The 27,506-nt window shown below is 45.6% G+C and overlaps 1 protein-coding gene and 1 long non-coding RNA gene across 2 annotated transcripts; both read left to right on the top strand.

Annotated features, from left to right (window-relative positions):
* The first annotated feature begins 2,813 nt into the window (after positions 1-2,813).
* LOC142568666 (uncharacterized) lies at positions 2,814-10,320 on the top strand. Its single transcript, XR_012825494.1, has 3 exons — positions 2,814-3,084; positions 4,586-4,722; positions 9,814-10,320. It is a non-coding gene; the product is annotated as an uncharacterized LOC142568666 (long non-coding RNA).
* Positions 10,321-14,555: 4,235 nt separating this feature from the next.
* On the top strand, positions 14,556-25,041 carry LOC142568669 (glucoside xylosyltransferase 1-like). The gene is made up of 3 exons (XM_075678518.1): positions 14,556-14,742; positions 21,571-21,860; positions 24,720-25,041. Exons 1-3 carry the CDS (start codon positions 14,595-14,597, stop codon positions 24,927-24,929), a joined length of 648 nt encoding a protein of 215 aa, XP_075534633.1. The 5' UTR covers positions 14,556-14,594; the 3' UTR covers positions 24,930-25,041.
* Positions 25,042-27,506: the final 2,465 nt, after the last annotated feature.

Genomic DNA, 27,506 nt, shown 5'->3' with positions numbered 1-27,506 from the left:
ATAAATGAACATTGCCAGTTAAGGCGTTGATATTGGCTATACATGAAACGCGCGCTACCTGCGCTTGAATTAGGTAGCTGGAATGATTAGATCGGGACATATAGGCAGCAGCGCACTGGCTCCGAACAGTGGTCAAAAATGAAGTTTCCCACGAATGTTGATATCGAACGGACTAACGCGCAGACTTAGCATGGCCAGATATCTGCAAAAGGCTTCATATGATCAATGGCAAAATATTTACAATGCTATCACTGAATACTTAAAGGGGTGCAACCAGTTCGACTGGGAATGGTTAGGAGTGAGGGCTAACGGTAAATAGCTCACCAACTTACGGTTTGTAGATGACATTGGCATACTCAGCAACGCTGCAGACTATTTGCAACAAACGTTTGAGGACCTTGTCGAAGAAAGCGTAAGAGTCTGATTGAAAGTTAGTATGCAGAAGAGAAAAGTAATGTTCCGCAGCCTGGCGAGAGAACGAATGTCATGGTCGGCAGTCAGCCTCTAGAACCTGCGCAGAAATACGTTTATGAGGTTAATTACTCGCAGGGGCCTCTGATCAAGGAAATTAACAAAAATAAAAAATTAGCTGGAGAGCTTACGGCAGGCATTACTAAATCATGACCAGGGAGCTTACTGCTAACCATTGCTTTCTACCGTTACTAACGTATGGGGCCGAAACTTGGAAGTTACCAAAGAAGCTTGGGAAGACGTTGAGGACCGCGCAACGAGCGATGGAATGAAAATTATTAGGCATGACGATAATAGACTGGAAGACAGCGATGTGGATTAGAGAGCGGACGGGGATAGCTGATATTGTGGTTGACATTAAGAGGAAAAAGTCGTATTGGGCAGACATTGCAATGCGTAAGGGCGAGAACTGCTGGTCTATTGGAGTTGCAGAATGGGTGCTAAGGGAAGGGAAGCACAGTCGAGGACGGCAGAGAATAATGTGGACGTGATGGAATTGGGAAACTTGAAGACACGTGGAACCAGTTAGCACAAGACAGGGGTATTGGAGATCGCTGGAGAAGCTGTCGTCCTGCGATGGACGTCAAAATAAGCTGATGATGATGATGCTGATGATGTGACGACATCCATGCTAGCTTCGCGGCATGTCATTCATGTTATGTCGTGCATACGTGTCATGCACCTTCTGATAGCTCGATTTGCGTCGATTGCGGGGGGGTGGGGGGCTAGTAGCGGCACAGCCAAGTGGGGCACGCCGGGCACTTGTAACGCTCATTAACAGTAAAATTTTTGCTGCTATGGCAATGGCCCCGCTCCTTCCCCCTCCACGGTCAATTGGGACCCCCCCCCCCCACGCGAAAAAATTTTCTGGCTACGCCACTGTGGGGAGGGAGGTGTAAGATTGCTCTGGACCCCTCCCCCTAACTTGTCAACGGAAATGGGGGACGGGAGGGCAGTTGCCGCCGGGCCGCAAGCCTTAGGCAGCCCAATTACCGGCTGCATTTCCCTTTGGACGTGAATACTGCTCTAATGTTATTACACTGTAGGATTCGTGGCGGTTCGAGGGCATGCGACAACAACAACAACAAAAAAAAAGCACATACAGCCATCAGCAAGTCTCAGCTTGAGCCGATCTTTGGGAGCTGGGCAAGACTCTCACAAAAAAAAAAAAAGTTTGGCACCCCTCTTACAGGCATTGTTAACTCTGGGTCCCACCGCTGACTGCACATTTCCGGTAAAAAAAAATCACTCAGGAACTCCTCTCGCATTTGTCTAAGTGCGCGTGAGCATTGTGACTCTTCCTCATCTACACGCAGTCCATGTCGTTATTAATGTTATGAGACTTGATCCGACAAGTATAAGCGACAGCGCTGCGGCGACACGAGCTGCTCTGGTCGGCGGCGCAAGCAAAGTACTGCAGGTGACGGGGCCAGGCGCGCTGGTGACGTTCCGTTTGTTTTGAGCCGGTATCGCTCTTTAGCCCTCCTCATCCGCGTCGAACCATTATCAACCGTTCTCCGGCGGCGGCTGCTTGTGGCACGGCCGTGCGAACCGTATCTTGAAAGCGAACTGCATTGTGGACAGAGTGTGCCCACTGCTGAAAACTTCACGCGCTGTGTTCTCACCGTTTACTTCGCTTTGAAAACAGACGCGCGTACACCTATCTTGAAAGTGATCTGCGAAAAGCTCATAGTGCGGCATAAGCTGAAAGCTTCGTGAGCGCAGTGTTTTCGCCGCTTCGGTCGCGTTGAAGCGAGAGCTAGCACGTAGGTGAATTCACTCGCTGCTGCGGGTTCTATTTTGAAAGATATCGTGCGGTACGGACTGATGGACGGATGGTTTTTCTTGTTGGGTAAGTATAGAAATGCTTACGTTATAAAAAAAAAATCGCAGGGTTCGCGAATTTCGCGATAAGAACCAACACCAACCCCACTCCCCCGCCCCCCGCTGAGCGATGCCGTCTTCATCGCCCCCTCCCGACCCCGGGAAAAGGGAGACTACCTCTCTATCTCAGTTGAAGAAACGATGATGAAACGTTAACAACGACAAGAACGGCATTTCCTGAGTTGTCTTATGGCCTCCGAGATTTGCGCGCGAAGCTGGCGCGCGCGAACCTGGGAGGCCATAATTGGCCGCTTAATAACATAAAAAGACAAAGATAATGCCAAAAGACACAGTTAAAAATTCAAAGAACTGATCTTAGCTATACTGTTTGGGGAAAAGGTATAAAAAATTAGACAGCCGCAACACACGCCACTAAAGCCGCCACCGCCGGCATAACGCGGAACCAACGGTTGGCAACGTTCATTCGCGCGTCATTGCTTCGTCAGCTTCGTCTCCGCTACGAGAGCCGCCATCTTCTCGCGCCTAACGTTTTGTATGGTTTTGTTCTCTGCAATCCGCGCACATAGCTCATCGGTGGATGCACGTCTGCTCGGCGTCGCAATGCGGCCTGCGTCATTTTCTGGTGTTCGCGCAATCGGTGTGAAACATGTCGCATGTGAAATGTTTGATAGAAGTGCCTCACGTCCAAGTCAAGCAGCCGTACGGGTGTGTATGGCTGTGCGCCCCGTTCTCGGAAGCGTGGACGGGTTTCCGGCATGCGGATTTCAGGTACGTGCAGATGCGTTTCGCCCTCCTATTGAGCTCCGGAGCAAAGCGTGCAATATTTCATGTGAAAGATGCAGCGCCCGTCATCATGGTGTGAATTTCGAGCGGCAAACGAGAACTTTGGCACTTAGAGCACACCGCGGCTGCTAAGTCAGCGTGGAAATTGTTTTACATTACCGTAATATGTTGCTGTCAGTCTAATCTGCGGCTTGTGGACAGCTAGCCCATTGACTTTTTCTTGTGGCAGCGATCGGTATATAAATACAAGCGGTAACAATTTTCGAGAGCAGAGAGTTGTTTCGCTCGATGTTTGGTCGTGTTCATGGCGTTATGAAAGCTAGAAAACTAACTGGCTTGATCGTGCTTAGTTCCAACTCGCGTAACATTGGCGCTGTTTATGTTTGTTTTCGGTGTTACGAGTGCCACTTTCATGCTTTTGTTGCATGAGAGTGGTAGCTGCTACATGTCGTCTGGGCAGAATACAATAAAAGCAGTTCCCTCACTTTCATACGTATGCAGTGTGACGTAACAAAATTTCCAGCGTTTTATTCGGAGCGTAAATATCCAGTATAGTTTAGTAAGAAACTCAAATTCTGTCTTAGCTTAGTAGGCGTGAAACAAGTGAAACTCTCATTCCTTTTTGAATTGTTCGCCCAAACCGCACCGCCCGGAGATGCGTCATCGGGTAATTGACAGTAGCTTCGCTACGGGAGTTGTTTTATGCGCCAATATTGCCCGGTTAAGTATCCTGTTAATTTATGCCGACGCTCGTTCATCTTGATTTTAAGCGGTTACTATCCCCGAGTACCGGACGATGCCAAACTTGTGAGGTGTAGCTAACGCGGGAAATTCAAAGTGGCGTGGCTGCAAGTTCCTGTTTTTACGTTTCTTGCATTCAAAGCCAACAGACACAGTATCACCGATTTATTTTCCATTTCTGCTGTACTTGATCAATCTAATGTGACAACTGCATTTGCTCTTTAATGTTCTCCATTTACTGTGTATTCAGCTTGGCTGCCGTCCTCTCTTCTGAGGATGCCGCTGCGATAGCTCTTTCGTATAGCACATGCTTCTAGGTCCTTGTGTTTCAAGGGCTCTGGCGAGGCAGCAGTGCTCCAAGTAATTTTACCATCCTATATATTTTATATTTTGCATCATTCATCCACGATGGATTTTAATGTTCATAGTAATCGTCATTAGTCATCTCCATAATTTTATAGCACGTAGATTTTACGCACTTTACAGCGACAATTTTTAGGCCAGTTTACAGCCAAGTCACATCTTCCATAATACATCGTCAACATTACCACTTGTCATGGCGCTCTTTGGCCAAACCTAGCCCTTGCGCCATAAAACACCACACATCATCATCATCAGCTTGGCTGCCAGAAAATGCTTCAATTTCTTTCAGTATCCAAGTGACGAAATATTTCACTGACGGCCGTGTGTGAAACACGCAAGATGACAAAACTGATAGCAAAATGATGAGATATTTCTTTTATAGCGTTTGGACTCGACTTTTGGTGAGGATGTCGATCGATCTTGGGCCTGGTGACAGCACACCCGACATCGCCAAAGTGCAGCCTATCAGTTGAGTGCCCCCGAATGGACCATCAACATCGGAAAATGAAGCAGAGCCAGGTAGGGGCAATCTTTACTTTGGAACAGAATACTGACAAGTGCCTCTTTTTTAAAGAACTAAATAACATATTTACAAACCAATCCTTTCTCTTTGTGCAGCCTACATAGAATTGTTTTTTGCTTGTTATACAGACTTTCAGAAAGCAGTTCTTCTGAACCCTTTTTGCATGCACAAATAAATAAAGACGAGTGCACTTTCTGAAGAAATTGATGCACTGAAATGTGCGTTCGACACACAATGAGATGCAAAATAACCAACAACTTTAAAGCGGTAAAAAAAACAAGTTTGAAACATGTTCTAACATCATAACCTGCCTTGGCATACGGATCTAAATATAGCAGCAACAGAGGTGCATGCAGAGAAGTGTTTGTAAATGTTTGCAAGATATGTACATTGTCTAAGAAATTGTTTTTATTTACTTGGAGCTTCTTGGTGCCATGGCAGTGCAGTAAAAGCTTAAAATGATGCCCCTGCTCCTAATAAAGCACCTTTAGATTTTAAAATTAAATTATGTGCTTTTACATTCCAAAGTCACAACCTGAAGTTTTGGGAACCTGGCCTTTAATGTACACCTGAATCTAAGTGCATAAGCGTTATTGCATTTTACCCTCATTGGAGAGCAGCTGCCATGGCCTAGATTGAAGCTGGGACCAGCATGACTGAGCAGCATGGCATCATAGTAAGTGGGCTATAACACCAGGTCAAAATGAGAAATACTGCTTAGAACTACGAACTTCTTGGCTCACAAGCACTTTGCACTAAGTTACAGGAGTATGGAGTACTGACAGCGACCGTTTATGTACCAATTTCTTTATAGGCTGACTGCATTATTAGGGTGCGAAGCTTCAATTAGTCAAAACCAGCCTAAATTACAGAACCAGCTCAAAACACGCATGTATAGCTGGATTTGGACATGAAAATAGAGTCAATTCATGTCGCCGAAAATGGAGGTGGCAGTCACACTATTTCATGCATTTTGCCTAAAACATAGTCAATAATAATTAATTGATTTCTAAAATATTCTTTTCAAAAAGTTTTTTTCAAGCATGAAAGGAGGAGCCAAACGGTGTTCAGGTGCACGAGCGGTTAGTTGCACGGCACTTCTTGCATGTGTTCACTGGCTTCTTTCAAGCCTGAAAAAAAAATTTGTTGCACCTATTGGGCAGTAGAAAGCTGGATTGGGAATTTTTCAGGATGCTCTACAATTTTCCCACTGACACTTTTGCTTTGAATATAATTCAGCAGTTAAATAATCTTTAATAACTAATTACCTAATTAGAAAAAATGAAAGAATTGGTTTCACTTCCTCAAAGCGATGGCAAACGACATTACCTTGGTGCTGTCCAGCTACGTGGCACTTGTACATATTTAAAGCTTGCACATGTCATACAGACCACCTGGTAATTACAAGGCATATATCGAAGTGGCTAAGTTGTGTGAGCCAGCCATGTGTAGCGAATCATGAAAAACAGCCATGTTTCTTTGACTTAAGGGCATGATAAGATTTACATGCTCAACACCTTGTATCAGTGTGTTCTAGGCCTGTTCGTAGTTTAGCTGCTACATAAACAATATTTCTCCACGTGTAAGCTCATAGGCATCTTTCAAGTATATTGCCTCGTGTGTCCAAAATAAACCATCCTCGCGCTTCCTTCATTATGTCTTCATCTGTTGCTGTGCTAAATTTTTAACATGCAACTGCACAAATTTTCGTCTAGTTTTCATATTTCCTCGTTGTTTGGTGGCTTTATTTCTGAACAAGTTGTTTTCGTTAAACCCTGTTGCACACAGCAGTACTCAGCATTTCTGCCTGGAGTGGGAATTGTTTTTTTTTTTCAGATTGACATTAATACACCTTGCCTGGGCAATGTAAGGCATTCTACATAACACGGCCCCGCAATAATGTATTATATTGCATTCCAGCATCATGCAAAACTGTTTACTTACCAGATTAGAATATGTATAAGTGTTGGAAGTAACAGAACTGGAAGAAGCCAGCAGATAATGAGGCCAAGGAAAGCATACAGGAACAAGTTTTAAGTTTTTTATATGAAATATAGAAGTGATAAATTCTAGGTAAGTGAAAGCGGATTAAAAGATATCCAGCTGTGGGTGGGGAACGGACCCATAACCTTCACATTACGCATGTGATATACTAACCACTGGGGTACTACGGCCGTGTTCGAGCGTCGACAATCTGAGGGGCCATTGTGGACGGTTGAATGCTGCCTCGGTGGCACTGGTTAGTGCATCGCATGCCTAATGCAAAGGCTGTAGGTTCGTTCTCCCCCATGCCTGGTTGTTTTTGACCATTTTCATTTCCCTTTATCGTTTCTACATTTAAATAGAAAATTACAAATAAGTTTCCACGTGCCTTCCCTGGCATCTTCCAGCTGTGATTCAGAAAAATTTTGACCCTCAGTAGCCTTTCTTCTCGTTTGGAAGAACAGGAGCTTCATTTTAAAATAATGAATTCACCTTGTTCAGCATCTCAATGTGGTCTTAAATCTTATCACAGCATATGTATTACGAAGTGAAGTTTTAAGATGATGATATAGCATGGGACCTAATTAGTAGCCTTTGTGTACAGATATATGACTAGTCTAATAAATAGGAGGATTTTAAGAAGCACTTCTAACATGGTCTGAGCATGTGTTTAAATAAAACTAATCTAGCATGATTTCAGGCATAACTGTTGCCCCTGAAAAATATTTGGATCATCTGCATTGGCATTGTTTTTAGAGAGCACCAATACTGCTTTGATAGAAGTAGCCTCGTGGAACATGAAGCATCCCTTCTTGCTGAGTCAAGGAAATATTATCTGCATATCAGAGGTGCATGTGTCATATGCTCGAATGCTGTTTAAAGGCTGCTAATAAGAAAATTACTTTATTTGCCTTCCAGAGATTGCTTCAGTAGTCTATGCTACTCGATCATAAACAATTTACCAGAGTGAACATTCATCACAGTTGGCTTTGCAATGTTTATGCAAAATACCACAACTGTCTACTAGACATGTGACTGCACTAAAACTTGGAATTAATGACCAGTAAGATTTATGGGACCAGCAAAACTTAGTTTATTACTCCAGAACAAAATGCGAGGGACTTCGGTTATTTCTGCCATAGAGTTTCTTACAGTAATTACTAGAGGGAGCTCTGGCGCTGCAGTCGTACCACCATGGGAATGACGGGAAGCACATGGATTTGTCTGATATTCGTGCTTGTGAATTCAGACGTTCTTGTGGCTTCGTATATTATACGCTATATAAATCTTATTGTCGTAAATTTCAGCGCAGTCTATACTCTTCGAAGTGCAGAAGACGGCGCCAACACGCACAATTGCTATTCATTGCAACGATTGAGCTTGTCCAGGTGGCCAAATCGAAAGGCGCCAAGAGTCTCAAAGAACTGGTATGCCCGCGATAAATTCATCAGGGCGTTGCACTCGCTTGTCGTTACATGCCTCCGTGGCTTAATGGTTTCAATATCAGACTTCTGTTCTATAGTTCCTGTGTTTGAATCCTGTCGTCGGACGATTTTAATGCTTATTTATTTGTTACACAGTATATTGTTGAAAATGACTAGTTTACAAAGTCACAAAGCCGTTTGAAGCCAAACAGACGAAGTTTAGGCAAATCCATGTACTTTCCATAATTTCCATGCTGGTACAGCCGTTCTTGTTTGATCTCCTGTGGACACTAACGTCAGAGTTCCCTCTAGCAATTGTATGAAACTGATTTCTGCACCTCGCTCGTGCGGAAGCGGCACCACACCTGCTGCGTCAACATGCACTACCTTTCGGCCAAGTGCAGGGAATGCTGTGAACTCGCCCTGTACAAAGCCTGCACTAAGTAAAACAAATCACAACGTGCAGTTGCTGCCACGTTGAACTGGTGGAATGAGTAGTGAAATGCAGCACCTCCTGAACTAGTTCAGAAAGTGCAGGTTAATCAAGTGGAGATTATATAGTAGCAGAAGTTGAGTGATACTGCATTACATTCACGAAATATACTTCATGATACTTTTCCATTTATTTCCTCAGTTATTAAGAATCCCTTTTGCATTGTTGGACAAAACTACAGAATGCCAACATATTTTCTAGCATTCACTGGTAGCAAACATGTCAAAACTTGTTCTAGTTTCTGGATTGTCGCTTTAGCCGTTAACCCCCAAGTTAATTCCGGAAAAATGTACCAAATTTTCCAAATTTCTTACGTACTCAATTTTTCGGTGTCATTCTCATTCTAAAAATATCTTACTTCATTGGTCTCTAGTTAGAAATAACACAAAAATAAGAGCTGCTCTTGAGGGCAGCTTTCCCTCAATGCCGACTGTAACTCATCTTTGACAATAAGAGCAGCATAACATTGGGCAGAAAGATTGCGACTCATTATTGGCGATATTGGTACTACCTCCAGTCACTACTAGAGCTTGGGATCAATGGTTAAAGTTTGCGACTTTGTTGCTGCCCAATTTTAATTCTGCAGCTGTTATGTACGTGTGCGTGCATTAAAATGACTTCACGCTAGAGCAAAGCAACTGTAGTGCAGAGAGGCATTAGTCATCTTTATATATTTGCTGTGTAAAGATGCACTAAGTTTATCTTTTGCAGTATAGACTTGGCGCTCATTGGCCAAAGATGCCCTTGTGCTACTAAAACCTGTCAATTAATTCGCTTTTTGCAGTAGCAGCTGCTTATTCCTTTTTCAAGATCGGTCTGTTTTAATTTGTTTTTCTTGAACTGTGAAATTCCCACTCACAGGACTGCATGTCATCTGAGGTGTTCCTTTTTCAATCAAGAATGTTGAGGTTGTGTTTGTAAAACTTGATTTCTTGCCTCAAACGAGCTTGTACAAACTGACCAAGCTGATAATTCTACCTGATTATATATTAAATATGTTGCGGTTATGAACCCTCATAATGACTGACACATAGTATAAAAATTTTATCTAATAAAACAATTTAATGAAATTTTTCATGTTTTTCGCGTTCGTGTTCACTTCTCTACTCTCGTGTCCTGTCTGCATGCCTCACCTCTTCTTTTGCATATTAAATATCGTATAAACTTAACCATGCTTTTTACCACAGTGCAGGGGGAAAAGGTTCCGGTAACACCATGCATTCAGTATGGTGGCCCAGATGTGTATGCAAGCAACCTCCTTCGTGTGGAAGAACTACTCTGCAGTGTCTCGCAGACTTCCATGCGAAACCCTCAACATTCTCGTCTGAGTGGAATGGCTGCTCATCTATCTGCGTGTCCATCACCAAGACGGCCAGTTGTAAAGCTCCTGTACCCGTTTAAGAAAGCTTAATGATTTTTTTTATTTAGTTTTCACGGTTGGCCGTAGAATCTTAACATTTTTGATGTTTCTAACATTTTTACCTGGCACAAAGTGGTGCAATAACTTTAAACCAGTGTAATGTATTTAAGTGATGCTCGCTCTAATGCCTATCTGGTTTTGTTTGTGTTTAAGAAATTTGAACGTCTGATGAGGTAACAGCATTTGAATTTCTCATCGTGGCTCTTTTCAATGAGCTGCTAGGAAATAAGACGCAAAACTTATCACACGCCAGTTGTAGCATTTTTGTTTTCATGACTGAAATATACTAGTTTCAAAAGATACTAGGTGGGGAAAAAAGCCTCAAGAACATAATCATCCTAGGATTGTCATGTCCTTACAACTCTGCAATGACTAATGCCTCATACATCTTGGGAGCACATTGGTCGCAATGCCTACAGGTATACTTCATAAGAGAATAGCTTGAACTCAGAGTTGATGGCTGATGGCTTTTGTTTGTCGTCTTCATGTTACTACTATGTATCCAATATTCATTTAGATGTGCTGTGGTTTCTTGCAGTCACCTATATATATATATATATATATATATATATATATATATATATATATATATATATATATATATATATATATGTTCGTTGCAATAAATATTTAGTTAAGAGTTAGCGGTCATCCTGTCTGCTTCTAGTCTGTGTCCGTGTCACTTCGCGCTACAATCCAAGATCATGTTACTGTACCAACTCGCCCAACTTTATATCCTTGTGTTCAAGACACACTCAGACTTGTTCTTACTTATGTGACCGGTTATTTTTGTGTTTTATAATAAGATGCAGTGCTTTTCGAATGAAAACATGTGATAGTTCGTAGTGAGGTTATTTAAAAAAACTGTTCTGCTTAAAATTTAATTGAGCAAGCCTGTGCCATTATTCGGTGCTTATGTCTTTGTATTGGTATGGTTTTACTCCTTATCTTCCTTTTTTACTTTTAAAATGTGCAAATATTATTATGTAACCATTTCTCTTTAATGAAATAAATACTTTTCTTCTGACATTTTGTCACAAATTTTACAATGATTTTGTTCGATTAGGTAACCTTAGACTAGTTGATTGTTATTCTGGTAGCTTAACTTACCATGCCTGTGAAATATTCAATGCAAGCACATGGTGAAAAATAAACTAAATTATTGGGTATAAGCAGGTCACTGGCAGTAAATGGAGCATACATATATTTCAGGAAATAGTGCATGCTTATATATTGAACAGCACGCACAGCTACACATGCTGTTTTGTTCGTAAATGCTGAAACATTATTCGACGTGGAAGCACTTTGTTCTTTGCCTTTCAGTGCTACCTTTAAGTCATGTGTGAAAGTACTAGTAGAAGCATCCCGTGGAAATAAATGACAGCTTTGATGAATAGAGGTATAAAGTGTGTGCTTAAAACGGCAAAAAACTGCTTGACAGGCAAACGTATGCTTCTGTAGTACTGCACTTGTTACCGTCGCCAATCTATGCATTGCTTGCGCTCTATTGCATTCAATATAAGCTCCAACAACGAGCTATGGTGTCTTTCCCTCCTGGTCAAGCTGGTGTTGCGAAAATTTTTGACCAAGAAAAGTGGAGGTTTTTAATTATTTCTGAAATGTATGTAACCATGCTTTTGGCTGTGTGCTGTTTCCACGGGGTTATAAGTACTGGTGCACCAAGGTGCGGGAGATCCTGTGTCCTTAGTGCAGCGCGCATTGTTATTGCGCTCTGCATCCTGCCGGCAGTGTACTATCACTGCAGAGGAAGATTACGAAAAGCATGGCGTGTGTGCCTTGCTGCAATGGCGAAACCTTAAATTGTTTGCCTGAAAGGGTCGCACGTTATGCTACAACATGACGGACCAGAAGCGCAATATGACGACGCCTCACAGATTCTGGCTCATACTGAACAAGGTAGTACCATAGCTAAGGCTAGGCAGCATTCACAACAGCTAGTCTGCCCATTAACTACATGGCTGTAGTGAACACTAAAATACTTGCGGGGATAACACCCTTTTGGAAGGGTGTTGTCCATGCCACACCCATATTGAAAGGGTGGCGTCTGTGTTACACCCAATATAGAAAGGGTGTTGTTTGTTTTACACCCATAGGCGAGGTGACGTCATATTAACACCCCTTCTGTACTGGGGTGTTAATTTGCCCCCTTTCCTTGGGGTGTAGCAATACACCCAAAAGGGTGTCACCCATGGGACAAGTCATTTACACCCTTAAGGGTGTTAAAATTTTTAGAGTAATGTTCTACCTAGGGTAAGCAATAAAAAAAAGAAGAAAGAAAAAAACACTATGAACTCCCACAACCAAATTTTCTGATCCCCTATTGGGAACTGTGCTTTTGTATGTCCCCGTTCTTTTGTTGTTTCCTTACTTTCATTCCACCAATCCTCCAATCGGCCTCTTACTAATCCCTGTTGCGGACACGTTTACTTTTCCACTGCTCTCGCTGAACCCAAGGGCTTCAAGGAGGCCAGTGGTGCCTAAATCGACCTCTGGGTAGACGTTTTCACATTCTAATAAAACATGCTCTGTCGTTTCCTAGCTTCACCGCAGCAAGCACATGCTTCTTCTTCCTTTTTATATCTCGCTTTATAGGTGCGTGTTCTAAGGCATCCCGATCTCGCTTCAAAAAGTAATGAGCTTCCCTTTGAGTTATCATAAATGGCTTCTTTCCTGATTTCGTTTTTTCCTCTTAAGTGGTTACTCATGGCAGGTTTCTTTTCCATTGCTACCACCCAAGAGATTATTTCGGCCTTTCTTACTTTCCGCTTGACGTTCTTTGTTGCTGTGTTGCCCACCCTACAGGCCGCATACTTGCTGGTAAGCTTCCTAGTTCTTTTCCTCCACTGTGAATCAATGTTTTTCCTGTACAGATACCTGAACACTCTCCCAGCCCATTTACTTTCTTCCATATTACTCAGCCGTTCTTCATACCCAATTTTACTACGAGCTTCCCTCACTTCAAAACTAGTCCAGCCCATATCACCCTGCACAGCTTCATTTGTAGTCTTCCCGTGAGCGCCCAGTGCGAGGCGACCCACTTACCTTTGGTTCCCGTCGAGTCCTGATTGTACCTCTGATTTAAAGCAAACAACCGCATTTCCAAAAGTAAGTCCTGGAACCATTACACCTTTCCACATACCTTGGAGGACCTCGTACCTATTGTATCCCCATAGCGCTCTGTGCTTCATATTGGCTGCATTTCTCTTCCCCTTCACGGTTATGTTCTTTTCCTGTGTTTCCATATATCCATTGCCTTCGTTTACCCATATAACAAGGTATTCATATTCTGTTACCCGAGGTATTTCTTGGCCCTGTATCTCCACTGTCTGTTCACTGTTTTCATTGAATACCATAACACCTGATTTTCTAACATTAAATTTCAAACCTAATTGTTGCGTTCCTGTCCACAGATATTAGCCAGACGTTGTAAATCACTTTGCTGGTTAGCTGGTAACACAATGTCGTCCGCATAAAATAAACCTGGGAGTTGCTGCTCTACTACTGTAGCCACCTGTTTGTATGAGAGATTAAACCCGGTATTACTTCCTTCTAGCGCCCTCTCCATCCTCACCACGTACATCATAAACAGCAACGGGGATAAAGCGCACGCCTGCCTCAGTCCCTTGTTGATATGAACGTTCTCCTCGCTCCTCATCCCTTCCCATTCAACGCAAACGGTATTTTCGAGATAAATCTATCAAGAAAGAGGATGGCAGCGCCACCCCTCGACAGAAGTGGTCAGTGCGCTTTATTGACACTCCGCAGAAATTCATGACAAGCTTAGTGTCTTCTTCACTCGAGGGACGGCACTGCGCTTAACTCGATGGAGTGGAGGAAGAGCTTCGAGTCGAGGATCATTTGATAATTCATACGGCGGTATGAAGTCCTCCTGTTCAGCACGAAGTCAAGTATTCGATTCATAACAGCTAGATGGCCGCGTTTCAATAGGTTCAATCGAAACATCCTAAATAGGGGGCGTGTGCACTATGTTTATGACGTCGTGCTATTCTGATTAACATTTCCATTGTCAAGCCCGACGTGACGAAAGCGCTGCAATCAAAATCACGGCGGCTTACTTGTGAGCATCCCCATTAGAATCTGTGGCAGTTTGACAAGGTAGCCTATCCTTATATATGGCCTGTTGAAGAAATGACCACGATGGCATCATGATGCAGAAGGCTGGATAGATTGAATTTTTAACGTGTAATGAAATACTGCACCACACGAGCTATATTCGCATTTCGTCCCCGTCGAATTGCAGCCGCCGTGAATCTTACCCGCCACCTCGCGCTCAGCAGCAGAGAGCCATAACGAATGGTCCACTGCAGTGGCCGTTACACAACAATTTATCTGTGTGCTTCGAGTAGGACAGAAAAGGACATGACCAATGTGAGAGTGTGCATAACGAGCTCTTTTGTAGAATTTACAGGTAGCGCACTAAGCATAACGCAAACTCTTTGTCTTGGAATCGCACCTTCATAGAGCGCACTTCCGCAAGAGGGCGCGGTCATCTACGCGAACGCCGAAATGGTGTTCCTTCACCCGGTCGAGAACCTGTGGAGGATACTGGCCGCCATGGACGGACTCCACTTGACCGCCATGGCGCCAGAAACGGAGAGCGCTGTCCGCATTTGGTACCAGTTCATGAGGAAGGAACCACCGCCGCTGCCTTTCGGTGAGCATACGCTAGCTGCCGCAGCGAAGCCATCACCAGCTAGTGAATGAAGAAACCAACTGCATGTTATTTATATTGATTAATGTGCTCAGTGTTTTGAATCATACATGGGTGGTCTTATATCTAGTCCTGTCTAATATACGGGGTGTTCTTTTTTTTCCTTTAGCTGCGCCAACATTTTTAAAGGTTGCTTATGGCAGATAGTACAATTTTAACGCTTGATCTAAATGCCCGATTAATCGACCATTACTTTTACGAGAAGCCAAATGTTCAATTAAATAATTAACGTAATTACACTAATTAACTTTCTTAATTATTTACTGTAGACCACATATTTCAATCTACGAATTGCATCCGCTGAGTTCGCACTGCGTATCCACTTGGGACTAATCTTCTGGACAGCACCAGTTCCGAGATAATAATTTTCAAGGTGTCCGTCGACATGCATTGGTGTTCCAGTTACTTTTGTGCTTCAATGCATAAAACGGCGCTTTCTTGAAGAAGTAACTCGGACGCCAATGCATCTTCAAAGTGTCCAACGATATGCGTTGGTGTTGCAGTTACTCTCGTGCTCCAATGCACAAAATAGCGCTTTCTTAAAAAAGAAACGCTTGAAGTAAGAACCGACGTGGACTAAACATGAAATCGACTCCTACTTGGCGCCATCGAACCACTGCATTTGGCATGTTATTGCAGTCGAGTGCACCGAACCTTTGTAAAAAGTGGGTTAATATATTATTCTAAGGTATGTTCGGGATGCTAAATAAACTGAACGTTGTGCCTAGGTTGACTACAACACAAAAAGGAATAAGAGTTGCTGCTGCGGTTACCGTTGTAGCCGCCGCCTCAACTGTCTTCGCCTCGTACACCTTCATCTTTATCACCCTGCTGGACGCGACAAAAAGAAAAGCAAGTGCTCGCGCGTCTTGCATTGCCAAGGCGCCAATCCAAACACAGCACGAGTACTGACGAGACTTGCTCACATTGAAGCAACGAAAGCGCGTTCTTCATAAACGTTTTTTTAAAAGCAAACCTTTTCTTTGCGAACCTCGCCGGGTTTCGTGACCGTGGGAGCTGCGACCTGCCTGTTCCCTTGCCGAATTGGCCAACCAATCACAGCGTAGCACGCGTGCCGCGCGCGCCGCCGGGTTCCTTGCAGCACCACCAGATGGCGCTCCTCTCCGTGCGGAAAAAACGCGAAGGCGCTTTTGTGCGTGACGGGACACATTTTAGCGAAAGTGTAGCATGTTACAAGCAACACCTATTCGACGTCGATCCGGGGCGCGGGTTGTAGTTTTTGTAGGGGAGTCCTAGGCAATCAGGAAGGAAAATTAAGTATTGGCTGTAGCGACACACCAGTAAAGCGCAGAATTAGACCACAGGAAGTTGGAAAAAGAAGCACAAACGATATGAGTAGAGAAGAGTAGAGAAAGTAAAATTCGTTACTTAAACATGCAGGATTTTCACAAGCAGGAAAAGTGGCTGGAAATTCAAATGCAGCTGAATGACGAAGGGATTAGTGCGTACGCCATGCCCGAAACCCTTCTACGAGATTTGGAGCAGCCGACTGTTGTTGACAATTTTGTATGGGAAGGGTGCAACAGAATAACAGAGCCAAGGAAAGGCCCTGTTAGGTGAGGTCTGAAGTGGCAAAGGTTAAAAGATTTATCTAAGTATCATTTATGTATTATTGGTACATGGCAAGACAAAAGGACGTGGCTAGGAGCAGCTTACTTATGGACAGTCAGTGATAACAGAGATAAGAATGCAGAATTGATTGGTTGCATTAGAATCGATAATGAGTTCAAGAAATCGGGCCATGGTGATATTAGTGGGGTCTATTAACGCGCACATGGATGATTTAGATGGATATCCTGATTACAATGGTTCTCTAGTGTTGGATCAGTGGCATGAAGAGAACCTCATAGCAGTTAACAGGGAGAACAAGTGTAATGAGTTTCGTATTGCCTTTTGGAAGACGGGAAATTTTCTGCCCAATTTTGAAAATACAATGGCCCTTTCTGAAGGCATACACTCCGAAAGCTGTCAGTAATAACGTCTTGCCACTTAGCAGGGTCACTTCGGAGACTCTCGCAACGTACCTGTTGCTGCGGGGGTGTCTGTACTTCTCTGTTGCCGCAACGAGAAGCCGTCTCATTCGTCCTCTCGAGACACATCTTGTGGGTGGGAACATGATTATTTGAAGCCAAACTAACAGGAAACAAGTGATTCGGTGCTTGGAATGTTGTTTCCTGGCGCTCGTCAGTAGAAGGAGGCTCATCGGGGAGGTTTGGCACCTGTTGATCAGCAGTAGTAGAAATCGGGCGTGGCGGACCGGGCACCTGGAGCTCTGTGGCAGGGGCCCGGCCGAGTAGCATAGACGTTCATAGACAAGTAGCATAGAGTTCCTTGTACAAATTCCCGCCATCTCCGTACAAACTCACTCCTTCTCCCGTTCCGGTCTCGTCTTCCTTTTGGCTAGGAGCAATCGTCTGTTCTGGGAGGTTCTCGATTTTTCTTTCGCCCCATCGACGCCCTGCGCGAGAACGAAGGGAAGAGGGCGACTCCTAGCGCGGGCGAAGCTACGCGCCCTCCGTCACCTCTGAGTCATCTTTTTCTACTTCTTTCTGGAAAGTTCGGCGGCCAGTCTAACCTATTTTTTCCGTCGAGCGCGCGCGAGGGTGCGCAGCCACTAGGCGGCATTGGGCCCTGGAGACAGGCCTTTGTGTCCAGCTCTCCAACTTCCCCCTTCACTCTTCCACAACCCTAGCCCGAACAGTGAACATTCCATGCCCCACGGCACGCGGATAAAATCACGTGTGACGTCTTCTTTCCTTTCCTGCCTAGACTCTGCCATCAGACTCATCATCATCTGCTATCGGACTCATCCTCCCCCGCCCAAATTACCACCACGGTAAAGAAAAGTCGAATGGGAGGCACTGTTGGGTACTGCAGCACATCCTTTCTATGAGAAGGAGAGCGGCAGAACTATTTGCGAGGTGGAGGGTGGCGTGGTGGTGACTAGGGGCAAGGGAGATTTAGGTCCTCATCGCACATTACATGTTTTAGGTGTTTCCCCTTTGCCCCTCCTCTCCAGACCACACTGGACAGACGGACTGACAGGAAACCACGAAAATTCTTCCACGCAAACGCACCTCGCTTCATAGGAAAGAGGGCCCCGCCGGGGTGGCGGGGGATTGCTGTTTTTGCAGCTCTACAAGCTCTCCCCAAATGATCAGGCTAAACGCATGCTGTTACATTAGGCGGGGGGCCCCGTCTGCTCGTTCTGGTTTTCTCGCATCATTACATGTCGCTCGAAGTTCCGTTGCCCATGGTTCCATATACTAAGCACGTTAGAATAAATGGGCCCCCTTCTCCTACTGTCAGAGGTGAGGCCCTGGGCTGCAGCCTCCTTAGCTCCCCCCCCCCTTAATCCAGCGCTGGCTGGGTACCAGGACACTGCAACATAGCTGGCAACGAGGCAGCTGCCAGAGTTTCGGTGTCGGCTGCTCTCCGTAACTCTCTTGACATAGATAACGTACCATACGAGGACCTCAGGCCATACATCAGAAACAGAATTCCTAGGCAACGGTAAGAAGAGTGGAATGCATCAATCGGAAAACTGCCCATATAAAGGCAATAATAGGAACATAGGCTGCCGATAATGGTGACAGATATAATGAGGCTGCACTATGCAGGCTTACGATAGGACACACACATGCAACACATTCACATCTGTTGAATAGTTCTCCAGCACCGCACTGTTCAAAATGTGGTGATAGGCTGCCCGTCATTCAATGCTCTAGTGATGTGCAAGAGGCTAGAACCAGAAAGGAGATGGCACTTTATAGAACTGCGCAGAAACCAAATACATCCACACCCGTCCTTTTTTCTCAGTGACAACGAAATGTTTTCGCTAAAAGGAGTTTCAAAGTTTTTAGCTACTGTAGGTTTTCTACATGCAATGTCATATTTCCATGGATCTCAGCCTTGTGTCATTCCAAAGGAAAGGACTAAGCTTTTTCATCTCACATGTCATGAGCTCCGCACTACTTGCCCTATCAAGGACTGCTGCTGAGGCAGCGTGAATTTGTAAACGCCATGTACTTTGCCCATTATCATTACATATGATCATTAGTCTTAATTATTTTAGCCCCTATACACAAATGTTGTTTCTTATCTTTCACCTTGAGTACCGCTTATTAAGCTGAGTCGACCACCAAATCTGTCTTTGGCGCTCTATGGCCACAGTTGCCCTGGCGCAAGGACAATTTACTACTAATTAACTAAGCATGGTGAAAGATGTCAAGAAAGTTGACAGTCAAGTACAGGCTAATTTAAACGACAAATAGACAACCAGGAGTCATCATAAAGAAAGCGTGAGAAACAGAGACAGCTAATTGGCTGCAAAGAATGGAGATTCACAAGAACGAGAAGAAAGAAATTAGAAGTGATAATCTGTACGATAACACAAAGGGCAGTGCCTCGCTATTGGAGGTTCAAGCCGGTTGCCTAAGGACAAAACATACTGGCCCAAATATTCGGAACAAGATGAGGCATAGGACACACATACTGCGTCGAAAATTCGGAGACCACTCAGCACGTCCTAATGGAATGCGAACCTATTCACCCAGTCAGAACCGTAGGCAACCTAAACGTTCCAAAAGCGCTTGGGTTTAAAGTGGATGGAAGCGTCAACTGGTGAGCAGTCGAGATAAGCAAGACACGTTTATAGTAATAAAGAAAAAAAACCGGAGGACGCGCAAGCTTCGCCTTCAAGAGTGGAACGCGATAGCGTTATCGCACCCCGTTCGCACCGCCTACTCAAACGATCTACGCGAGCCAAACGTCGCGATCGGCACAAACAGTCGGGCCGCCAAGCGCCATGAAGACGGACGCGATCATGGGGCGAGTGCTGCGCCACGCGTCGGGGCGCACCGTGGCGCACCACTCGCCGGTGTTGCCTTAGAAGCGGTGTTGCCTCAGAAACGTGCCGTAGAAAGTTATACTGCGGTGTATATCGGTAATTATGAGCATGTAAATTGCAGAAGTCGCAGTGAAACGAGTAGCGAAGTACGTTTCCGCTACATTTCTTCTGCGCTTGGCGCACACGCATAGCCATCTTGCGGCAAACACAGAAGACCCCCTCCTCGCAATGTACGGCGCTGCCCCGACAGATGGCGCGCCACTCGCCCGCTTTTGCCCTTCGTCTCGTTTGAGCACACTGGGGCCGTGCGGGGACCGGTGCGAGGATGCCAAAATACCCTTGCGTTTAAAAAGTTTTCCCGCTCTCTCCCCTTCCAACTCCCAGCGTGCGTCACTCGAACCCTCGTGTTTAGGCGACGCGGCTCCTCTTTCGGCTCACAGCGCGATTCCAGGTGAAGCGTCCGATGCGGGACGCCTCGGACGTGATCGCTGCGCCGTAGCGCGTCTGGTGGGAAAGCGTCCCCTGCGATGTGTACCGTGCTGCTGGCGAGGAGTCATGCGTCTGCGTGGTGCTCCGAAGCGAGATAGAGGGCGATCCCATCGAGGCGTCAGCCCCATTATCGCGTCCGCCTTCATGGCGTGTCGCGGCCCGGCTGTCCGTGCCGATCACGCCGCTTGGCTTGCGTAGATCGTTTATCCCTCCGAGACACCGAGTTCTTTGGTTCGTTCCGCCTGCTCAGGCGCGCGTTTCGTCTTTTTGTGACTCAAGGGTACGCGAAGGGAATAAGTGGGCGGTGCGAACGGGGTGCGATAACGATGTCGTGTTCCACTCTTGAAGGCGAAGCTTAAGCGTCCTCCAAGTTTTTCGTGAATGAAATGGATTCGAATTGCGCTACGTACGCGTATGCGCATGCAGACTCTAAAACTGTGATGCCTTCAAGGCGTTCATCGTACTCACTAGTAGTAAACAACTCTGCTTAACAAAAGGCTCGATCTATTTTGTGTGCGCCCGTGCTTGTGCGCTTGTGTGCTCCCTGGTGGGGTCTTTGAGTCTGTGTGTGTCGGCGCATGTACTCGTGTTTTGACTTTTTGTGTACTCGCATGGAGCTTCGCTTTATATAGATTCTAACTCGTTGGATCTGCTACATCTCTAAGTATTAAATGCTTTCAGCTCCCGTTGTCGGCGACCTTCAAATGACCTTGACCTAAAACCCAGGGCCGTTATCAGAGCAATTTAGTTGCGAGAACAAAACGACATCATCCGGGAAACGAGTCAAACCATTAAAAAATGCGGTCTCTGGCCGCCTTTGTTCATGACTGCATTACATACGTAGTTACTGCCCAAACAAAATACAACAAAATATTGCTTCCGAGTTCTTGCTGGTGTTTGTTCACAATCATGTTTTGGCGATGAGAGGGGGTTGCCTGTGCTCTTTTGAACGCTAGCGGTCCGTGAGTTCTGCGGCGCGGACTTTGCGTCGCCTCGAGAGATGGCGCCACGCTGCGTGGCGCTTCCTCCAGGCACTTTTCTTAGGTGGCCAGTGCGCTCTGCCTCCCTGGCGTCTTTCGCTGACTGTCCCGCCACGTTCAGCCGCTTTTCTTCTTCTAACTAGGCAGCGTCCATATGGAGCAGTACTCAGTATGGCTTGGTACGGTGTGGTGCGGTGTGGTATGGTGGGGTGTGGCGTTGCGAACATGGGCTACACCAATTTTAGGGTTGTGGCTAGTATCATCTCCAACCAATCTGCTTCGCGGTCGCCATTTCATGCTTACATCTATTCGCGATAACGGAAGAGCCAGCAATTTTTCCTTTACTCTTACTTTCTGCCTACATTTCTTCCCAGAATTAAAGCTTTCACGTTCACCGACGGGCTTACACTCCAGTCTCTGCCTGTGGTGCAGGTATGACCTCGGGCCTGGTGCTCATGAACCTGACACGCATGCGTGAGTTGGGCCTAGAGCAACGCCTGACAGAACTCGACCGAGAGACGGCAGCTCCCGGGCGTCGAGGGGACATGCTAAGCAACCTCTTCACCGGACGCCCCGAAGCTCTGCGGACATTCAGTTGCTGCTGGCACTTCCACTCGGGCCACTGCAACGGATCTGCGCTGTGCATAGACGGGCCGGTGGCCGCTGTTCGTGGATCGCAGCAAGTGCCGGCCTTCGCGGCGCTGCGTGACTCCATGCGACAGGTGGCTGCTCAGCTTTTACTTTGATTCTGTTTGCTTTTGTCAGAAAAAGGAACCGCAACACCACTTTCGCCGATCATATCAAAGCCCTTGTGCACGTCGCCATTGCAGGCAAACGCGCCCCCATCTTTTGAAGCGGCGGAGCGGGCCCACGGCGTTCCCAAAGAGATGTTCAAGTTAAGAATATATTTGGGCGTGGTAGCCGCCTTGGCAATGGCGCTACCCATTCTGGGGGATGACTTGACGATCTCTTGGGCTCGAGCTCGCTTCGTCTTTCGGTGTTCTGAGGCTCCACCGGATAGTAGCACCGCTACATGAGCACTTCCCGCAGCCCGCAGCGTATTATTTACGTTGTATATAATTATGAAGATGGAGCGGATAGCTTAGAATGGCTCCAAGCGCAGGTACAGCTGTGGAATCGCCTGTGCATCGACTGTATACATTATCTGCAATGTGGACTGAGGTAGTACAAATGCGTGCACATGTCCATCTTCTTTAATTTGAGGCTGACCTAAAGACCCCTACTACAAAGCATAGAAACGGGAGGCAGGGGCTGTCTATCCAGCAGTGGTCAGCGGGTCTGAAGTCAGCGTAAGGGGCATCTGAAAGGCGCTGCTCTGGGAATCTGCTCTGTGGCAGGGCTTTTTGCAGCCGCTGTATACGTTGGCAAGTGCATGTTTTGACTGATATTGTTGTAGGGGACCAACGGGCACTGCAAGTAACATCCTTCCAGTGCAGTATACCGGAGGTTCGGTCCTTCAAGTTTGGCTGCTGTCTCCTGGGCGAGATCTGAGGTCGTGTTGTTAGCTTTGGCACACGCTCGTCCACGATGCAGGCCGAAACATTGTTTGCGTAGGCGCTATCGTAGTATCCTGTGTGATCGTGTCGTGTGGTGTCCTGGTGTTCAAGGCTCTTTTAGCGGCGTCGCTTCAGGTGGCGGGTGAGAATTAAGGGCGATGAGGCTGACGGCAAACAGGCGTGGATTTTGGATTGCCATGAGGAAAAAGCGCGCATATCTTAACGACGAAGACGCATGATTATCTGTATTCGGAGTGTTTTCGTAGTAAGGGCTTCAAGCTCATTTCTTTTTATCCACCCGCTTGTCTTGTCCGCTTTCTAAAACGTTGGCGCGCAACTAGAGCTTCTTCCTCTACTGTCACATTGCTTAAACGTTCGAACCGGTCCAAGGCTTTCTTATTTCTCGTCTCGTGTCAAACGGGGCAACTAGACTGAATGTAACCCTCCGCGTTGACCTTATGTCTAACAGTACCGCACAGGATCTTTCCCTCCCACCCCCCAACTTTTTGAAAATATAAGAATGAGAGTGACGCTTAGGTCAACCTATTTCTGTGGGAATATAGTAGGAAGCGTACAGAAACGAAAAAAAAGCCATAGATTAGCTGTGCAGTACATTTACAAACGGTTCTGGGGACACGACTCATACTCGGCCGCGTTGCAGTTCGTTGAACGAGAACAACCTGCCGAAGAAAGAACTGCACGTTGTCTAACGTTCACAGCTTCACTGCATTTTGACAAACTTAGACACAAGACAACAGAGTGAAGTGCACATGTAAGCGTCACTCCACAGACACAGATGCCACATCGAGCATGTATTTGCAAGGACTTATTTATTGAAGCATTTGTTCCTCGCGCAAAGATTCACTGGAATTCATCAACCGATCATCATTTCTATTATGCATCGCTTTGGGTCTTCTCTTATTGTATTTTTATGCACTTTCTTCCCGGTTGGGATCCATTGTGCATCGTACTTCAGAAATAAAATAAAACGAATTCAGCATAAAAAAGCGGCAATACGGCCTCGTAATTTCCGTCGCATTTTTTATGTTGTTTTCTGGCACGTACCACGGTTTCGGCGAAGATCTTAAGCAATGTGCCAAACCGAACGCAAATCGAAAACCGTAATTGAACGAGGACTTAGGTCAGAAGAGAACCCAACCCCACCCCCGACCCCACCCCCGACCCCCCTTCAAAATAGTAACTGTTACCAGTTCAGCACGAGACGGTTCAAGCCGTATAATGCGATGACGGGTGCTCAGTAGATTCGTGATTCTCCGGAATAACTACTTCCTCAGTCGGCGCATCCAATCAGCAGACTTGGTGAAATTCACGAGTTTCGATGTGTGCGAGAATAGAGATAGACTAAGGTGGTTATATATTTGGACTTCTGGATAAGTGAAGCCGCTCGGTGCCATCTTGCTAAGGGCAAGAAGCCCGAGACGGTGTAGCTGCCATAGCACAGCGTGGCAGCAGTGTGGCGTCGTTTCACTTCTATACATAAGATATCAATACCTCGCTTCTCGGTATGCCTCGCCCTTATTCGTAAATCTACTTTTGCTGCGATGGAATCCGGAAGGTCTAAGACTCACTCTACAAAGAATTTGCTGCTACTACAGGGTCAATGTCTCTTCTCGCCGGAGATTGCGCTTTGCAGTAGTGAACGATGCAAGATGCAGACGCGAGTACTTGCCACGATAATCCGCCAATTCCGTTATGCGACGAACGCTCTATGTGTGTGTGATAGCACCAAAGGAAACTCGATGAGACGTGCATTAGAGCACGCGCGGCCACCGAACTGCGTCCTGCGATCGAACGTAAGCACGCCTATCCTTCGTGATGGTGGAACGAACTCAGCGTTGCCTTGTGTGCGCACAGGACAGTCGGCACCAAAGGTCTATAGGCGTTGTGAAATGAAAGCACGTCGGTGCTGATGTACAGCTGTGGAAGCTCGCGCCTACTCAAATGACCTATACAGAGCGCGAACAGCAGCATGATTATGAGTGTTGAGCCGTTAGAGAACATCCCGAGTTTACCATAGTCGGCGCTTCTTCTCTTCTGTTTCAGTATGTGCTGGGCGGCAGCCTCGAGAAAGAGTTCGTCGCTCCACTGAGCGCCCGCCTCGACAGTATGATGCCGTCCAACTGCTCAATGCACTTCAAGAGGCAACTTCCCATATGGCTGCAAGTGGCCCGCCACGTCGACAACGAGTCGGTGCCCATAACTCTCGACCGCAACCTCTTGCGCTTTCAACAACCGCCGCTACCGGGACAGTGAAAGCGGATCGAGGCGATCGGACCACGTGATGGATCGAAGCGAGCTTCCGCCTCCCTGGTGGTGCGGCCGTTCCAAAAAGGAGGGCGCCTATGCTTGGAAGCGTTACGTGCTGCGCTCGCGCTATAAAAATTCCATTGAATCTTCAGAGAGAACACTTTTTATGTTTACGCGTCAGTGCTGAACACGGGCGTTAGTGAATTATAAGGTGTGATTTCGTTTTGTTCGGAGAAATTGCATTATAAAGGCTAGTGATTTTCTGGATGTTCATTGATATGCGATACTTACCACGGTAACATTCAGAGTGATGCTACAGATAAGATTTTATATCAGATTTGTCAGCAAATAACAAATGAAAGGATTAATTGCGTTCAATATGCAATGTACTTCTGGTGAAGCGTACACTAGTATAAACCTGTATGCCTTTTGAGGAGTCTTCGGCGCTTCCGGAGCCCAACCACCCGTCTGCAGCTACGAGAGCACCCGATCACACGGGGTTTTCAGCTCCTCGTCCATGATGATATCATTTGGGCGATTGACAGAGCTAGCCCTTAGCTTTAAACGTGCCTAGCACTGGAATTGCGCTCCAGCTAAAGCTTCTTCTTAAGAGGAAGTTTTAGCTTGGGCCCAACTCTGATATGCAACCTATTCAAGCACATGCAAAAGGCAGAAGTGCTTTTCAGAGATAACCACTGGGCCCATATTAGTGAAACTTCCGGCATTTGAGAGAAAAGGTTAAATTGTAGTGCCTGTTGGAAGCAGAATATTGATTTATGATATGAATTATGTTAGAAAATTGCCGAAAATTGGTAAGATTGAAAAGTTGAAAAAGAAAATGGAAAAGGGCTTGTTCCACAATTCAGTTGCTGGTGGAAGGAAAGAAAATGTAAAGCAGATCAGTTGCGACCTAAGCGGGAGAATGTTCCTCGAATCTGTGCGCCTGGGTGGGCGCACAGAGCTGGTGACGAAAGATGAACAAAGACATGAACAGAACTGACAATATTATGAAGCATAATAAGAACGATCACATGTGCTTGTTTGAGCCAGCGACTGTAGGAATAATAGCTGAACACGCGAGGAGGGCGAGAAATGGCGATCGCACCGGTCTTATATAAACCGTATCGCATTTTTTTTGTACAACTTCAAGTTTATCTGTTCGCATTGATAGTGAGGATACCAAATTATAGAGGTGTATTCAAGGATGGATCGAACTAGCGTTTTGTAGGCCGTGAGTTTGCACTCTTTAGTGGAATTTTTCAGTGTGTGTTTGGCGTAACCAAGTATCTGAAGCGCTTTTTAACTAATGAGGTCAACGTGCTTGTGCCATCTTAAGTTATTCGTGAAAGTGACTCTACGATACTTAAATTCATTGGCGCACTCAAGGTATTAGTTTGCGTTACTGTGAGCGAAATACAATGGCTCTTTTTTTAGTAAATGTCATCGACACTGTTTCTTAAAATTAATCGACATTGGCCAGGAATGAATCCAGTGGTAAAAGGAAGCAAAAACGCTGTTTAACTCCAGTTGGTCTGCAATGCTAGTGATGTTTGCATAAAGCACACAGTGGTCAGCATACATACAAAGTTTGACCCAGGTGTTACTAATGACTTCGACTGCATTGTTTATGTATATAATTTATAGTAGTTGCCCGAAGACCGAGCCCTGCGGAACGCTTGAACTAACGGTAGCTGACGACGAGTAAGTGTTGTTGAGAGAAACACTCTGAGACCTGGAATCCCAATAGGTAGTCAGCCAGTCAAGTAGTTTGTGATTGTTATACACCGAGCGTAGTGTAACGAGAGGTTTTTCGCGACAGAGTGTGTCAGATGTTTTCGCATAATCTATAAAGATGCCATCTATCTGTCCACTAGTGTTCAGTGCCAATGCAACGTCATGAGTGAATTCGATTAGCTGCATGACTGTTGAATGGCCAGCACGTAATCCACATTGCCACTGGGATGTGAAACTATTATCAGCTAAAACCCTGCTGATATGTTTATGAATGATATGCTTTCAAAGCTTACAGCATGTGTATTTTAAAGAAATTGGCCAATAGTCAGAAAACATCTCTATGTTGCCAGTTTCAAATACCGGGATGACAGTGGCAATTTTCCAGAGCCGAGCGACAGTGCATGACTCAATCGATTTTTAATGTAATGGTTGCGTGACAACCAACTCATTCATAGTACCTTTTTAACATTCACTTGGAACACGATCTGATCCACTGCTTTTGGTTGTTTCAATACCAAGCAGAAGGTTAGGAACCGCTACTATAGATATTTGGATATCAGAAATGGGCTGCACCATCTCGTGTGCTCTGGAGCTTGGGTCGGTACCATCGTGAGAGACAACAACAGGTTTAAAGTAGTAGCTAATTGCTTCAGATGTAGAACAAGGATCAGGACAGGGTTGGCCCTCAATAATAGATACAGATGAAACCAGGGATGCAGGGTTAATAGTTTTCCAAAATTTTGCTGGGTTACCTTTCATGACCGTAACCAATGCATTTATATAAAATAAGTCTCTTGCATCACGCATCTAAGTGTTTAATGTTGGCTTCAGTCAGTTTAGCAAAGAATG

This window comes from Dermacentor variabilis, unplaced genomic scaffold (assembly GCF_050947875.1).
Source record: "Dermacentor variabilis isolate Ectoservices unplaced genomic scaffold, ASM5094787v1 scaffold_29, whole genome shotgun sequence".
Classification (NCBI taxonomy): Eukaryota; Metazoa; Arthropoda; class Arachnida; order Ixodida; family Ixodidae; genus Dermacentor; species Dermacentor variabilis.
The sequence above is the reverse complement of the archived record's forward strand: the minus strand, read 5'-3'. Positions and strand labels throughout refer to the sequence as shown.

Bases quoted from the DNA above. Each gene is read 5' to 3' on its own strand.
- LOC142568669 (XM_075678518.1), top strand. From the start codon at position 14,595: ATGGTGTTCCTTCACCCGGTCGAGAACCTGTGGAGGATACTGGCCGCC. The intron at 14,743-21,570 runs GTGAGCATACGC...CCTGTGGTGCAG, and splicing joins ACCACCGCCGCTGCCTTTCG to GTATGACCTCGGGCCTGGTG. The intron at 21,861-24,719 runs GTGGCTGCTCAG...CTTCTGTTTCAG, and splicing joins TGCGTGACTCCATGCGACAG to TATGTGCTGGGCGGCAGCCT.